General features: G+C 48.8%; 1 protein-coding gene across 1 annotated transcript in view; it reads left to right on the top strand.

The window, feature by feature from the left end:
* The first annotated feature begins 11,812 nt into the window (after positions 1-11,812).
* The window catches only part of LOC110596669 (putative protein ZNF720), a 3,689-nt gene continuing 1,210 nt past the window's right edge, over positions 11,813-14,291 (top strand). The window contains exon 1 of the mRNA XM_021718277.1: positions 11,813-11,842. Coding sequence (XP_021573952.1) covers positions 11,840-11,842 — 3 coding nt within the window. The 5' untranslated portion in view covers positions 11,813-11,839. The remainder of the gene's footprint in view (positions 11,843-14,291) is intronic.

The following is a 14,291-nucleotide window of genomic DNA, read 5'->3' as shown; positions in this document are numbered from 1 at the left end:
GCTGCGGTGGCCATGAGCGGCCACCGCACTCCAGTCTGGGCGACCGAGTGAGACTCCAACTCAAAAAAAATGAAAAATCAAAATAAATTAAAAAATCCGCCGGGTATGGTAGTGCATGCCTGTAATTCCGGCTACTCGGAAGGATGAGGTGGAAGGATCGCCGGAGCCCAGCGGGTCAAGACCGCGGTGGATGGCAGTGGGCACTGCACTCCAGTCTGGGCGATAAAGTGAGACTCCAACTCAAAAAAGAAAGCCTTAAACTTTGTATTATCTTGTAGCTGAGTTGGATCAAACACAAAACATGCAAGACAGAACGCTTAATAATTAGGACAGAAGTCCAAAGCTGACAGCATTATGTCTGAAAACTTAGAATGGGCATCACCCACCTCCCCTCCAGCTGCGAATACAGGGACATTGGATGTTACAGGCAGGGCTCTGAGAATAACAGATTGTTACAATTATGTGTTCCCTTCCATCCAGATATTGCAATTGTCTGCCCCTTTCTCTTTGCAAATTCCCAAATGTAATGTAAAATGTCAACATGAGGCCAAGCGTGGTGGCTTAGCCAGTAATTCCTTCACTTTTGGGGGCCGAGGTGAGAGGATTACCTGAGTCCAGGACTTTGGGATCAGCCTGGACAACTTGGTGAGACCTCATCTCTACAATAAGTCATAAAAAAATTAAAAAGCTGGTCGTGGTAGCATGTGCCTGTAGTTGCAGCTACTTTAAAGGCTGAGGCTGAAGAATCGCCAAAGCACAGCAGGTGGAGACTGATGGCGGTGAGCATGTCACTGTACTCCAACCTGGGTGACAGAGTGAGACTCCAACTCAAAAAATAATAATTAAAAACATAAAATGGCCGGGCTTGGTGGCTCAGCCTGTAATCCCGCGCCTTTGGGAGGCTGAGGTGAGTGGATTGCCTGAGCCCGTGGGTTCGAGACCCACCTGGGGCAGCGAGACCTCATCTCTACAATAAATCAAAAAATTAGCTGGGTGTGGTAGCGCACGCCTGTAATTCCGGCTACTCGGAAGGCTGAGGCGGAAGGATCGTCGGAGCCCAGCAGGTCGAGGCTGCGGTGGCCGGGAGCAGCCACTGCACTCCAGTCTGGGTGGCAGAGTGAGACTCCGACTCAAAAAAAAACACAAAACATAAAATGTCAACATGACCAGCAGGCTTTTTGTCACATCAGAAGTCATGTATCAAAAACTGAAAATAAATCCTGAGTTATGCTAAAACTGCATATGGGCTTTGAGCCCAGGGTGAATGAAGGGCTATGAATTTGGGGTATAAATACTGGAATGAACTTGGGTTGCTCTAAGGAGACTTATTTGAAATGATCCCGGCTCATTTTCCAATAATCTGATTATAGAAATTAAACACACTGCTTTCTCGATGCTGGGGTGGCCGTGAGCACGCCACAGCACTCCAGCCTTGGTGACAGAATGAGACTCCAAATGAAAAAAAAAGAAAGTTTAATTCTGAGATTGAATCCAGGGGACAGAGCCCAATCCAAGATCTTTCCAAAATGGTTGTGCTTGGTGGGGCTCAGTGGCTCAGCCTATAATCCCAGCACTTTGGGAGGCAGAGGTGAGAGGATGGCCAAAGCCCATGGGTTCAAGACCTGCCCGGGGCAACTTGGGAGACCTCATCTCTACAATAAATAAATCAAGAAAAATTAACCGGGCCTAATGGCGCATGTCTGTGGTTCCAGCTTCCTGGAAGGCCGAGGTGTTAGGATCGCCTAAGCCCGGCAGGTCAAGGATGCGGTGGCCATGAGCAAGCCCCTGCCATTCACCAGGGCGACAGACTGAGACTCCGACTCAAAAAAAAGAAAGAACACAAGTGGACCTTCAGTTAAGTGCTCAGGAACGTGGAGGAGTGCTTGAACCCCCACCTTGCCCTGCTCTAGGGGCTGTGGAGAAAAGGAGAGCCGTTCTTGGGTCTCTGCATCACCCCTGCCCCTTCTCAAAACCTTTCCTCCCAGGCCTTCCGGAAACCCCACGAGCCCTGGCTGGGGCTTCGGGATTCATGATCCGCTGCTGGCCCAAGGTGACGTCTTCCCACTGTGATGAAGCCTCCGTGTGACCTTGGGCAGGGGAGGGGGCGGGGGACAGGACCACCTCTCTCCCATCAGCCCCACAAGCACGTGGGATCCTGCACACGACCGATCCCCTGGCGCCCCGAACACCCAGAGCAGGACTGAGAGAAGATTCCCAGAAAGGGAGCTCACCGGTGAGGTTGCCATGGACACAAGACGCCGGGCCTCATCCCGGCCCCACATGCCCCGAGAGAATGGGGCCTAGCCACCAGCCAGACGGATCCAGGCCCGCTGCAGCTGGGTCATTCGGGTCCATCCACCTCCCCCCCCCCTGCCCCCACACTCACCATCTCCTGCCTTCCGAGGGTCCCAGCGTCCTCCCTACGGATTCCCAGGACCTGAAGGGCGCGGGGCGACAGACGCTGCAGCACAGACCCCGCGGACCCCTGGAGAGCAGGACAGAGCAGCGGGGTGTACTGAGCTCTGTGCATGAGAGTCAAAGGCCCTGTCAGAGCCCGGAAGCCGCGCCCGCTCTTCTGGCTCGTATTTGATGGGGTCGTTCCCATCATGGCATCCACCGACAGGACAAGGTTCCAAAGCACACCCCTCTGGTTTTGAGTGACAGGAGACGCAATCAGCCAGGGTCGGGTCTGAGTCAAGAAAAGCAGGTTTCTTTCTTTTGATGTGGTCTCACTGTGTTGCCCAGGCTGCAGGGGAGTGTCATGCTCATGGTCACCCCAGCGTCGATCTGCTGGGATCCGGCGATCCTTCTGCAACAGCCTTCCAAGTAGTGGGAATGAAGGCACGTGCTACCACGTCTGGATAATTTTTTAATTTATTGTAGAGACTGGTCTCGCCAAGTTCCCCAAGCTGATATCGAACACGCGGCCTCCCAAAGGGCTGGGATGACAAGTTAAGCCACCGAGCCCAACCACAAAGCAGGTTTTTGCATGCAATATTTTGAAACTGAGAGTCCTTCCGGCACCAGCACCTGGTCATGAATGCTGACATTCGCCTTGACACTGTTTATAATAATATATTCATTTACAAATAATATCATACAGCACATATAGGTATGTTATTCATAAATGGGAAAAATATACTCACAATTATTTTGAGTTTCAGATTTTATACCTGAAAGAGTAAACTGAGGCAACGTGGGCCGTGCCGCGGGAGTAAAGCTAGATTGCAGTACCAAAGAAAGGCAATTTTTTTTGCTTGTTTTTTGCTTTTGAGTCGGAGTCACACTCTCACCCAGGATGGAGGGCAGTGTCACGCTCATGGTCACCGCAGCCTTGACCTGCTCAGTTCAGGCGATCCTTCTGCCTCAGTCTTCCAAGTAGCTGGAACTACGGGCACACGCCACTATGCCTGGCTAATTTTTCTTGATTTATGGTAGAGATGAGATCTTGCTAAGTTGCCCAGGCTGTTCTTGAACCTATTGACTCAGGCCATCCTCTCATCTTCGCCTCCCAAAGTACTGGGATTATAGACATAAGCCACGCCGTGCCTGGCCTGAAAGCAAACATTTTTTTTTTCTTTTTTTTCTTGAGTTGTAGTATCACTCTGTCGCCCAAACTGGAGTTGTAGTATCACTCTGTCGCCTCGACCTGCTGGGCTCCAGCCATCCTTCCGCCTCAGCCTTCCGAGGAGCCGGAATTACAGGCATGCGCTACCACACCCGGCTGATTTTTTGATTTATTGTAGAGATGAGGTCTCGCCGCCCAGGCGGGTCTCGAACCCGCAGGCTCAGGCAATCCACTCACCTCAGCCTCCCAAAGGCGCAGGATTACAGCCACCGAGCCCGGCGAAAGTAAACTTTTTAAATCACCTTTCACAGATGGAAAGGTGGCCGGCACTCAAGAGAGTGTGGCCTGGCAGGCTGGAAGTCAGGAATATTTAAGGCCTCCAAAGTAAGGCTTTGGTTTATGAAGGGGGGTTAGACGTGGAGGAAGTCTGGTCCGAAAGGAACATCCAGAGTTGCATTCTTTGGTTTCCACAGCAGTCTTATGAATCTTGTATCTTGACATTGCCAGGCATCAACGTCACATGACCTCAGGTGGTGGACCAGGGTTGTCATGGTTGAGTGATACTTAGAAGTCATCATGGGAGCCGGGCTCGGTGGCTCAGCCTGTAATCCCGCGCCTTTGGGAGGCTGAGGTGAGTGGGTTGCCTGAGTCCGCGGGTTCGAGGACCCGCCTGGGCAGCGAGACCTCATCTCTACAATAAATCAAAAAATCAGCTGGGCGTGGTAGCGCATGCCTGTAATTCCGGCTACTCGGAAGGTTGAGGCGGAAGGATCGCCGGAGCCCAGCAGGTCGAGGCTGCGGTGGCCGGGAGCGGCCACTGCACTCCAGTCTGGGCGACAGAGTGAGACTCCAACTCAATAAAAAAAAAAAAAAAAAAAAAAAGAAGTCATCATGGGTTACTGGCAACATTATATTTGTATGAATGCCTGGAATATGGGTTATTAGTAAGTCTGGACATACTTAAAGGGTTTTGTGCAATCACTGATATCTATAACCAAAGCATTTTCTCTCTTTTTAGTTATTTATTGTAGAAATGAGGTCTTGATTAGTTGCTTGGACTGTTCTCGAATTTGTCAGCTCAGGCCATCCGCTCATCTCAGGCAAGCCACTCGTCTCTGACTCCCAAAGTGCTGGGATTACAGGTTGAGCCACAGAGACCAGACAGCCAAAATGTTTTCTAGCTAATGATTGTAGTACAAAAGGATGTGTGGCCCATGCAAGCTGTGCTATATTAAACTAGATATTTCCTATGTTTCTAGGGATCCCTCCCTCCAATAACCTTCCTTGTCTCTACGTCTTATGAGGAGGTAGATTGAACTTTCACAAGGAAGGCAATCCTCTTAGGCAGCAATGTCCCAAGAAAATGCTAGCCATGCATAGCATTTAAAATGTAGCCACGTTTTTAAAAAGGAAGAAAAACAAGTGAAATTAATTGTAACTATTTACTTAATTCAATATATTAAAAAATTACCATCTTAATATGGAATCAAGAAAAAGTGTTAATAAAGTTTCTTTTGGGAACTATATCTTTGAAAATCACAAAAAAACTACATGATTATCTTGATAATTACATGAATCATATTTGATGTACAATTATAGACTAAAGAGAAAAAATCTACATGACTGGCCACCATGACCGGCTAATTTTTTTGATTTTGTTATAGAGACGAGTTGCCCAAGCTGGACTTGAAATCCCTGGGTTCGGCGGTCCTCTTGTCCTGGTCTTCCAGAGTGCTGAGATTATAGGCTGAGCCACAGTGCTGGCACAAGTAGGCTTTTAAAGGAAAAGAAGAGGCAGTTCGTAATTGCTTACCAATAATCTACATTAAAATAACATGAGCTGGCCCAGCTCAGTGGCTCAGCCTGTGATCCCGCGCTTTGGAAGGCCAAGGTGAGTGGATTGCCTGAGGCCGCAGGTCGGAGACCCGCCTGGGCAACTTGGTGAGACCTCATCTCCACAGTAAATCAAAAATTCAGCCGGGCATAGTAGGGCATGCCTGTAATTCTGGCTACTCGGAAGGCTGAGGCAGAAGGATCACCGGAGCCCAGCAGGTCGAGGCTGCAGTGGTCAGGAGCAGCCACTGCACTCCAGTCTGGGCGACAGTGAGACTCCAACTCAAAAAAAAAAAAAGTTTGTTGGGACCTGTCAGTTAGTACAAGACCTAAGTGCTATAAAGCAGATTGTTCAAGCCCAACATCCTGTTATCCCCAACCACTACACTCTCCTCAGCAAAATACCCTATGAACATACATGGTGCAGTGCGGTAGACTTAAAAGATGCACTTTGGGTATGCCCCTTAGACCCCAAAAGTACAGTCCTCTTTGCATCTGAATGGGAGAATCCTATGACTGGAAAAAAAAACAGCAGAATCACTGGATGGTACTACCACAGGGCTTCACCAAAGCATCAAATATATCTGGTCAGAATTTAGAACCTCTCCTGGAGGAATTTCAGCCTATGGCAGGAAGCCAAGTATTACAATACATGGATGACTTATTAATCTGCAGAAGGAAAAAGAAGAAAATATTAGAGACGACTGTTAGTGTGCTCATCTTTCTGGGTCAAAACGGGTGATGAGTTTCAAGGAATAAACTATAATTTGAAGAAAAAGAGACTAAATATCTCTGGCATTTATTTAGTGGAGGAAAACAAGGCATAAATTCTGAAAGATTCGCTGAATTAATAAATTTGGCCCTGCCTCAAACCAAAAAGGAATTCAAAAACATGTTAGGGCTTTCTGGCTACTGTCGGCTGTGGATCCAGTCTTATGCCCACAGAACAAAAATTTTATGTTTAATACGTGAAAAGGACAATGTGACTCCTTACGCTGGTTGCCAGAAGAAGAACATGGTATAAAGGAATTAAAAAGTGAGCCTCATTACAACTCCAGTCCTGGCTCTTCCATCCCTAGAAAAGCCATTTCACTTTTTTTGTCACTGTAGATCAATGTGTGGTCCTAGGGATACTTACCCAGTCTTGGGAAGGAAAAAGACAGCTTATCACCTCTGTCCTCGGCCCCATCTCTCGGAGATGGCCCGAATGTGTCCAGACAGTGGCAGTCACTGCCTTATAGGTAGAGGTAAGCAGAAACTGACCTTTGGAGGAGGCCTAATAGTCAGTACTCCCCACCAAGTCAGGATTATACTGAATCAGAAAGCAGGGTGATGGCTGACACATTCCCAAATCCTAAAATGAGGCTATGCTGTTAGGAAAGGATGGCCTGGTCCTAACAACAGACACTTGTTTGAATCCAGCTAGCTTTTTTTTCAGTTTGCGTCTCATTCCTTCGCCCAGACTGGAGTGCAGGGGCATGCTCATGGTCACCCCAGTATCGACCTGCTGGTCTCTAGTGATCATTCTGCCTCAGCCTTCCAAGTAGTTGGAACTACAGGCATGTGATATGATGTCCAGATAATTTTTGATGTATTGCAGAGACAAGGTCTCATCAAGTTGCTGGACTGGTCTCAAATCGCAGGTTCAGGCAATCCACTCGCCTTGGCCTCCCAGAGTGCTGTTAGTACAGGCTGAGCCACTGTGCATGGCTTCCTTTCCCGTCTATAAGAAGCTAGCTGGAGCTGGGCTCAGTGGCTCAGCCTGTAATCCCGCGCCTTTGGGAGGCTGAGGTGGGTGGATTGCCTGAGCCCGCGGGTTCGAGACCCGCCTGGGCAGGCGATACCTCATCACTACAACAAATCAAAAAATTAGCCAGGCATGGTAGCACACACTTGTAGTCCCAGTTACTTGGAAGGCTGAGGCGGAAGGATCGCCAGAGCCCAGCAGGTCGAGGCTGCGGTGGCCGGGAGCGGCCACTGCACTCCAGTCTGGGCGACAAAGTGAGACTCCAACTCAAAAAAAAGTTAGCTGGGATTGGCTGTGAAATTGGGACCAGAGGAGGCTACTACTTTGTTCCTAAACTCTGACCTCTGGCAGACAGATGGATTTGTCTGCCATGCGTGCACATTCTGAAAACAGAAATGAGAGCGTTGGACTTTCCAATAGATTATTAAAGACAATGAAACTAAGGAGTAGCCGGGCTCGGTGGCTCAGCCTGTAATACCACACCTTGGGAGACTGAGGGGAGTGAATTGCCTGAGCTGGCGGGTTCGAGACCCGCCTGGGCAACTCGGCGAGCCCTCATCTCTACAATAAATCAAAAAATCAGCTGGGCGTGGTAGCCCATGCCTGTAGTTCTGGTTACCCGGAAGGCTGAGGCAGAAGGATTGCCGGAGCCCAGCAGGTCGAGGCTGCAGTGGCCAGGAGCGACCAGTGCACTCCAGTCTGGGCGACGGAGTGAGACTCCAACTCAAAAAAAAAAAAAAAAAAAAAAGGAAAGAAACTAAGGAGTAGATCTAGAATAGGAAATCAGGAGGTTGAATTAGTTCTCCGTAATGGGGAGAACCTACATACCACCTAACCCCAGTATGAATGGCTATGATTAATAAAACAAACAACAACAGATGCCGGCAAGGATGTGGAGAAAAAGGAACACTTCTACACTGCTGGTCGGAATGCAAACTAGTCCAACCTCTTTGGAAGATAGTGTGGCGATTTCTGAAAGAACTAGAAATTGACCTTACATATGACCCAGCAATTCCCCTATTGGGCTAATATTCCGGAGGAACTCAAATCATTCTACAAAAAAGATACCTGCACACGTATGTTTGTTGCAGCTCTATTCACAATAGCAAAAACATAGAACCAACCTTGTTGCTCATCGAAGCTGGACTGGATAAAGAAAATGTGGTACATATACACCATGGAATATTATGCAGCCATAAAGAAGGACTAACATATGGACTTCACAGCAACTTGGATGGATTTGGAGTCAGTCATACTCAGTGATCTCTCACAGGCACAAAGAACAGAGTTCCATATGTTCTCACTCATAAGTGGACCTTGAACTATTATAATACTATAAAAAAGTGTTTGGCAGTAATGGGAAGCTGTCAGGGGATGGGGGCATACCCCATAAAAAGGGTACCTGCATAATCAATGTTTGTATGCCTAACCCTGAATTGTACCCTACATCTTTATAATAAATAATAATCACAATAAAAGAAGCTAGCTGGGGCCAGACTTGGTTGCTCAGCCCGAAATCCCAGCACATTGAGAGGCTGAGGCGAGAGGAGTGGCCTGAGCCCAGGGATGTGAGACCAGCCTGGGCAACTTGGCAAGACCTCATCTCTACAATAAACCAAGAAAATTATACGAGCGTAGTGATGGATGCCTGTAGTTCCAGCTACTTTGTATGATGAGACAGAAGGATCGGCTGAACCAGCAGGTCAAGGCTGCAGTGGCTGTGAGTGTGACACTGCTCTCCAAGCTGGGCGACAGAGTGAGACTCCAACTCAAAACAAAAAACAAGCCAAAAAACCTTACTTTCTTCTGGGCTGCAATCTTGCTTCATTCCCGCGGCACTGGCCCACCTTGCCTCAGTTTACCTATTCAGTTATAAAATCTGAAACTCAAAATAATTGTCAGCATACTGCTTCCATTGGTGAATAACATACCTATATGTGCTGTCTGGACATTATTCATAAATGAATATAATATCATAAACAATGTCAAACAAATGTCACCATTCATGACCCGGTGCTGGTGCAGGGACTCTTAGTTTCAAAATGCTGTATTTAAAAACCTACTTTTGAGCTGGGCTCGGTGGCTCAGCCTGTAATCCCACGCCTTTGGGGAGACCTCATGTCTACAATAAATTGTTCGAAAAATTAGCTGGGTGTAGTAGCATGTGCCTGTAGTTCCAGAGACTTTGATGGCTGAGATGGAAGGATCGTCTGAGCCCAGCAGGTCAAGGCTGTGGTGGCCATGCCTGGGCAACAGAGTGAGACTGAAATTCAAAAAAATTTTAAATTAGCCCGGCTCGGTGGCTCAGCCTGTAATCCCGCGCCTTTGGGAGGCTGAGGTGAGTAGATTGCCTGAGGTCGCGGGTTCGAGACCCACCTGGGCAACTTGGCGAGACCTCATCTCTACAATAAATCAAAAAATCAGCCAGGCATGGTAGCACATGCCTGTAATTCCAGCTACTTGGAAGGCTGAAGGCTGGGGCGGAAGCATCGCTGGAGCCCAGCAGGTCAAGGTTAAGGTGGCCGGGAGCAGCCACTGCACTCCAGCCTGGGCGACAGAGTGAGACTCCAACTCAAAAAAAAAAAAGTAAGAAGATGTGAGGCAGTGGTCTACCCGTGAACGCTTCTGCCTGTAGCTCCTACTTTCTCTCAGACATCTTCTCTCCCACCCTTGGTACCCAGGAGAAATGGTGGAGGAATGGGGTGTTCCTCTAACTCTGGCAGAAAAGAATGGCTCAGGCCCTTTGCCTCTGAGATCAGGGGAGCAGTATCCCAACTGCACGTTAACGTGGCAGCCATAGACAGCTTGGACCTACTGAGTAGCTGGAGAAAAGATGAGCTAGAGGGAGACATATTGGAAACTCAATATACTGTGATTTTAAGACCAACCCCTTGGGGTTCCCTTCCACTGTGGGAGCTTTACTGTCCTTTCAATGAATCCTAAAAAATATACATATATATGTATATATATAGTGATTTCCAAAGATATTGTTCCCAATAGAAATTTCATTAATAATTTCTATTGGTTACATATTAAAAGGATAATATTTTGCGTATGTTGGATTAAGTAAATTATCACAATTAATTTCATTTCTTCTTTTTCCTTTTTTGCTACAACATTTTAAATGACAGAAGAATGCCATTTTCTTTTTATCCAACATTGCTGCTAGAGAGGACTGACTCCATTTTTAAAGCTCAGGCTGCTTCATCATAACACCAAAGGCCTGAAAGGTCATAAAATTTGAAACTTAACATAATTGTCTATATATTGTTTCCATTTGTGAATGACATGTACCTCTACGAGCTGTATAAATATATATATTTGATTTTTTTTTTTTTTTTTTGAGTTGGAGTCTCACTCTGTCACCCAGACTGGAGTGCAGTGGCCGCTCCCGGGCACTGCAGCCTTGACTTGCTGGACTCCAGCGATCCTTCTGCCTCAGCCTTCCAAATAGCTGGAACTACAGGCGAACACTAATTTTTTTATTTATTGTAGAGATAAGGTCTTGCTAAGTTGCCCAGGCAAATCTCCAACCCCCGGGTTCAGGCAATCCACTCACCTCAGCCTCTGGATAGAACGTTTTCAATGACAGAAGAATGCCATTTTCTTTTTATCCAACATTGCTGCTACAGAGGACTGACTCCCTTTTTAAAGCTCAGGCCGCCTCGTCATACACTAAAGCCCTGAAACGTCATAAAAGTTGAAACTTAACCTAATTGTCTATATATTGTTTCCATTTGTGAATGACATACACCTGTACGAGCTATGTACATACATGTATAAATATATATATCTGATTTTCTTTTTTTTTTGAGTTGGAGCCTCACTCTGTCACCTAGACTGGAGTGCAGTGGCCGCTCCCGGGCACTGCAGCCTCAACTTGCTGGGTTCCAGCGATCCTTCTGCCTCAGCCTTTCAAGTAGCAGAACCTCAGGCACTGGCTACCACGCCCAGCTAATTGTTTTTGATTTATTGTAGAGATGAGGTCTCAAGAAGTTGCCCAGGCGGGTCTGGAACCCGCGGGCTCAGGCAATTCACTCACTTCGGCCTTCCAAAGCGCGAGATTACAGGCTGAGCCAACGAGCCCGGCCTATATATTTGATTTATTGCAGAGACGAGGGCTCACCCAGTTGTCCAGGCTGGTCTCGAACCCCTGAATTCATGCAATCCTCTCACCTCGGCCTTTCAAAGTACTGGGTTTACAGGCTAGAGCCACCACGCCAGGCCGAGCTGTATAAACAGTATTCATCAATGGATATATTATTACAAACCATGTTATAAGCAAATGGCCTCCGTCCTGACCAGGTGCTGGTGCAGGGAAGAATGCCAGCCTCAAAATGCTGCACGCAAAATCCTGACTTTCTTGCCTGACGCAGCCCCCATTGAACGCTGTTTCTGTGACTCAAGTGGGGGGGGCGGGGCGGACCTGGAGCCTCATCCAATCAGCGCACGCTGATGTCTGAGCCAGTCAATCAGGTGCTAGCCGGAAGTGAGGGGGCGGATTATGGGCCGTGACCGACACTGTCTTCCGCGCCTGCGCACAAGTCCGGGTGGGCCCCCGCTGCTCTGTTGCGCTGTACTGGAGGTCTCGGCGGCTCTGTCGCAGGCTCTGTCGCAGCCTCTGTCGCCCTGCGGCCTGCAGGTCCTGGAAATCTGTAGCCGGGGACGCCGAGACACTTGGAAGCCGGGAGATGGTGAGTGTGCGGGCGGATGTCCGAGCGGGACGGGGTGGGAGACCCGGATGACCCGGCTGCGGCGGGTCACGGGGTGGGCCTGGGCCGTGACCCCGGCGTCTGGTCCCAGCGGCGACCTCACCCGCTGAGCCTTTTCCACACAGCCCCGCTCTCCAGGTGTTCGTGACCCGAGAAGGTCGTGGGGAGGATCCGACCCCCATTTGGGCCCGTGGTGGGGGTGCTTTGGTTCTGGCCCCGTCCCTGTCTCTTCCCCGAGGTTAAACGGATGCTCCGTCAAAGAATTAACGAGTCCCCTTGGGCCAACGGCGGATCGTGAATCCCGAAGCCCCAAACAGGGCTTGATTGGGGTCCCCGGAGGGCCTGGGGGGAAAGACTTGGAGGAGGGGCTGGTGGGTGACAGCCCCGCAGTCGCCTGATCGGGAATATCCAGGTGGAAATCTCCGGGGCGTGTCATCATCGGGGTCACTGGCCGTTCGTGTCCCCAGGTCCAAACCTGGTTCTGCTCGACAGGACACCAAAGTCAAGGTTTTGGAGCAGGTGTGTCACAGTGAGGTTACTTGGGGAGCCCTTCAAACCGAGAAGATGAGGCGCCCGGCGTCCTCAAGACCCCTCTTGGGTCGTGTGGGCTCTTTTTGGTTTTTACCCAGGCTGTGAGGACAAAGGGGGCCGAGATCAATAGGTGGCTTCGAACTGCAGACATCTAGGGCCCAGGAGGAGTCCTGGAAAGTCGTGAAGTCTTTTGTTCTTGGTTCCTGGCCTCCTTGTTCCTTCAATTATTTAAGAAAAGTGTTAGTGCACATGCTCCCCTTCCCCAGTGTTAGTGTGGACGGCCGCATACTTGTTCCTACCTTTTCAGAGTTTCAAAATTATTCTTATTATTATTGTTATTTTGAGTTGGAGTCTTAGTCTGTTGCCCAGGGTAGAGTGCAGTGGCCACCACAGCCTCGACCTGCTGGGCTAAGGCGATCCTTTCACCTCAGCCTTCCAAGTAGCTGGAACTACAGGCACACACCACCATGCCCGACTACTTTTTTTTGATTTATTGTAGAGACGAGGTCTCCACGTTGCCCAGGCTGATGGTGAACTCATGGGCTCAGGCAATCCTCTCACCTGGGCCTCCCAAAGTGCTGGGATTATAGACATGAACCACTGTGCCTGGCAAAAATGATTTCGCTTATTTTATTTAAGCTTATAATTATTTTATTTGGTAGCACGAATCAGCGGGAGAGACACCCCCCCAGTCCCAGTCTAAAATGTAACCAACGAGCACCTGCACGTGGCTAGCTTCCCATTGCCCCTTCTCAAAGCCTTTCCTCCCAGTCCCTTCAGGGACACTAGGCCACAAACCCTGACTGGAGTTTCTGATTCCACGACCCCCTGTTGGTCCGAAGGAACTCCTTAACGTTGTGAGGGAGAAAAGAATAGTTCAGGCCCTTCACCTCTCTGAGATCAGGGGTGTAAGAGGCCTCCCATCTGCATGTGTTTTTGTTTTTGTGTTTGTTTGGTTTTTTTTTGAGTTGGAGTCTTACTGTGTCGCCCAAGCTGGAATGCATTGGCATGCTGCTCAAGGCCAGCGCAGCTTTGACCTGCTGGTTTCAGGTGATCCTTCCATCTTTGCCTTCCAAGTAGCTGGACCAACAGCCATGCACCACTACACCCAGCTAATTTTTTTGGCTTATTGCAGAGATGAGGTCTCACCAAGTTGCCCAGGCTGGTCTCAAACCCGTGGACTAAGGCAGTCCTCTCACCTCGGTCTCCCAAAGTGCTGTTATTATAGACATGAACCACCGTGCCTGGCCTCCAACTGCATATTAAGGTGGCAGCCTTAGGCAGCATGGGCCTATTGAGCAGTTGGAAATAAGCTGAGAAGGATGGATCCTTTCAGCCTGGGAGGTCAAGGTGATGAGCCAGGATTGTGCCACTGTGCTCCAGCATGGGTGACAGAGTGAGCCAAAACTTAAAAAAGAAAAAAAAAAAAAAGCAGAAACTTAGGCTTTTCTCCAGATCTCCTAAATAAGAATTTGCTTTTTTTTTTTTTTTTTTGAGTTGGAGTCTCACACCCTCACCCAGGCTGGAGTGCAGTGGCATGCTCACAGCCACCCCAGCCTAGACCTTCTGGGCTGAGGCAATCCTTCTACCTCAGACTTCCAAGTAGGTGGAACTACAGGCTTGTGCCATCATGCCCAGCTAATTTTTTTTTTTAATTGAAGAGACAGAGTCTCACAAAGTTGCCCATGCTGACCTTTGAACCCCTGGGCTCAGGCAATCCTCTTACCTCGGCCTCCCAAAGTGCTAGGGTTATAGGTTTGAGCCACTCCACCAATCCCAGAATTTGCATTTTAACACTCTCCAATTCGTTGTTCACATTAAAACTTAAAGGAGACCATCTGGGCTCGGTGGCTCAGCCTGTAATCCTGCGCCTTTGGGAGGCTGAGGTGCGTGGATTGCC

Source organism: Carlito syrichta, unplaced genomic scaffold, assembly GCF_000164805.1.
Source record: "Carlito syrichta isolate Samal-C Ts95f unplaced genomic scaffold, Tarsius_syrichta-2.0.1 Scaffold312068, whole genome shotgun sequence".
NCBI lineage: Eukaryota > Metazoa > Chordata > Mammalia > Primates > Tarsiidae > Carlito > Carlito syrichta.
The sequence above is the reverse complement of the archived record's forward strand: the minus strand, read 5'-3'. Positions and strand labels throughout refer to the sequence as shown.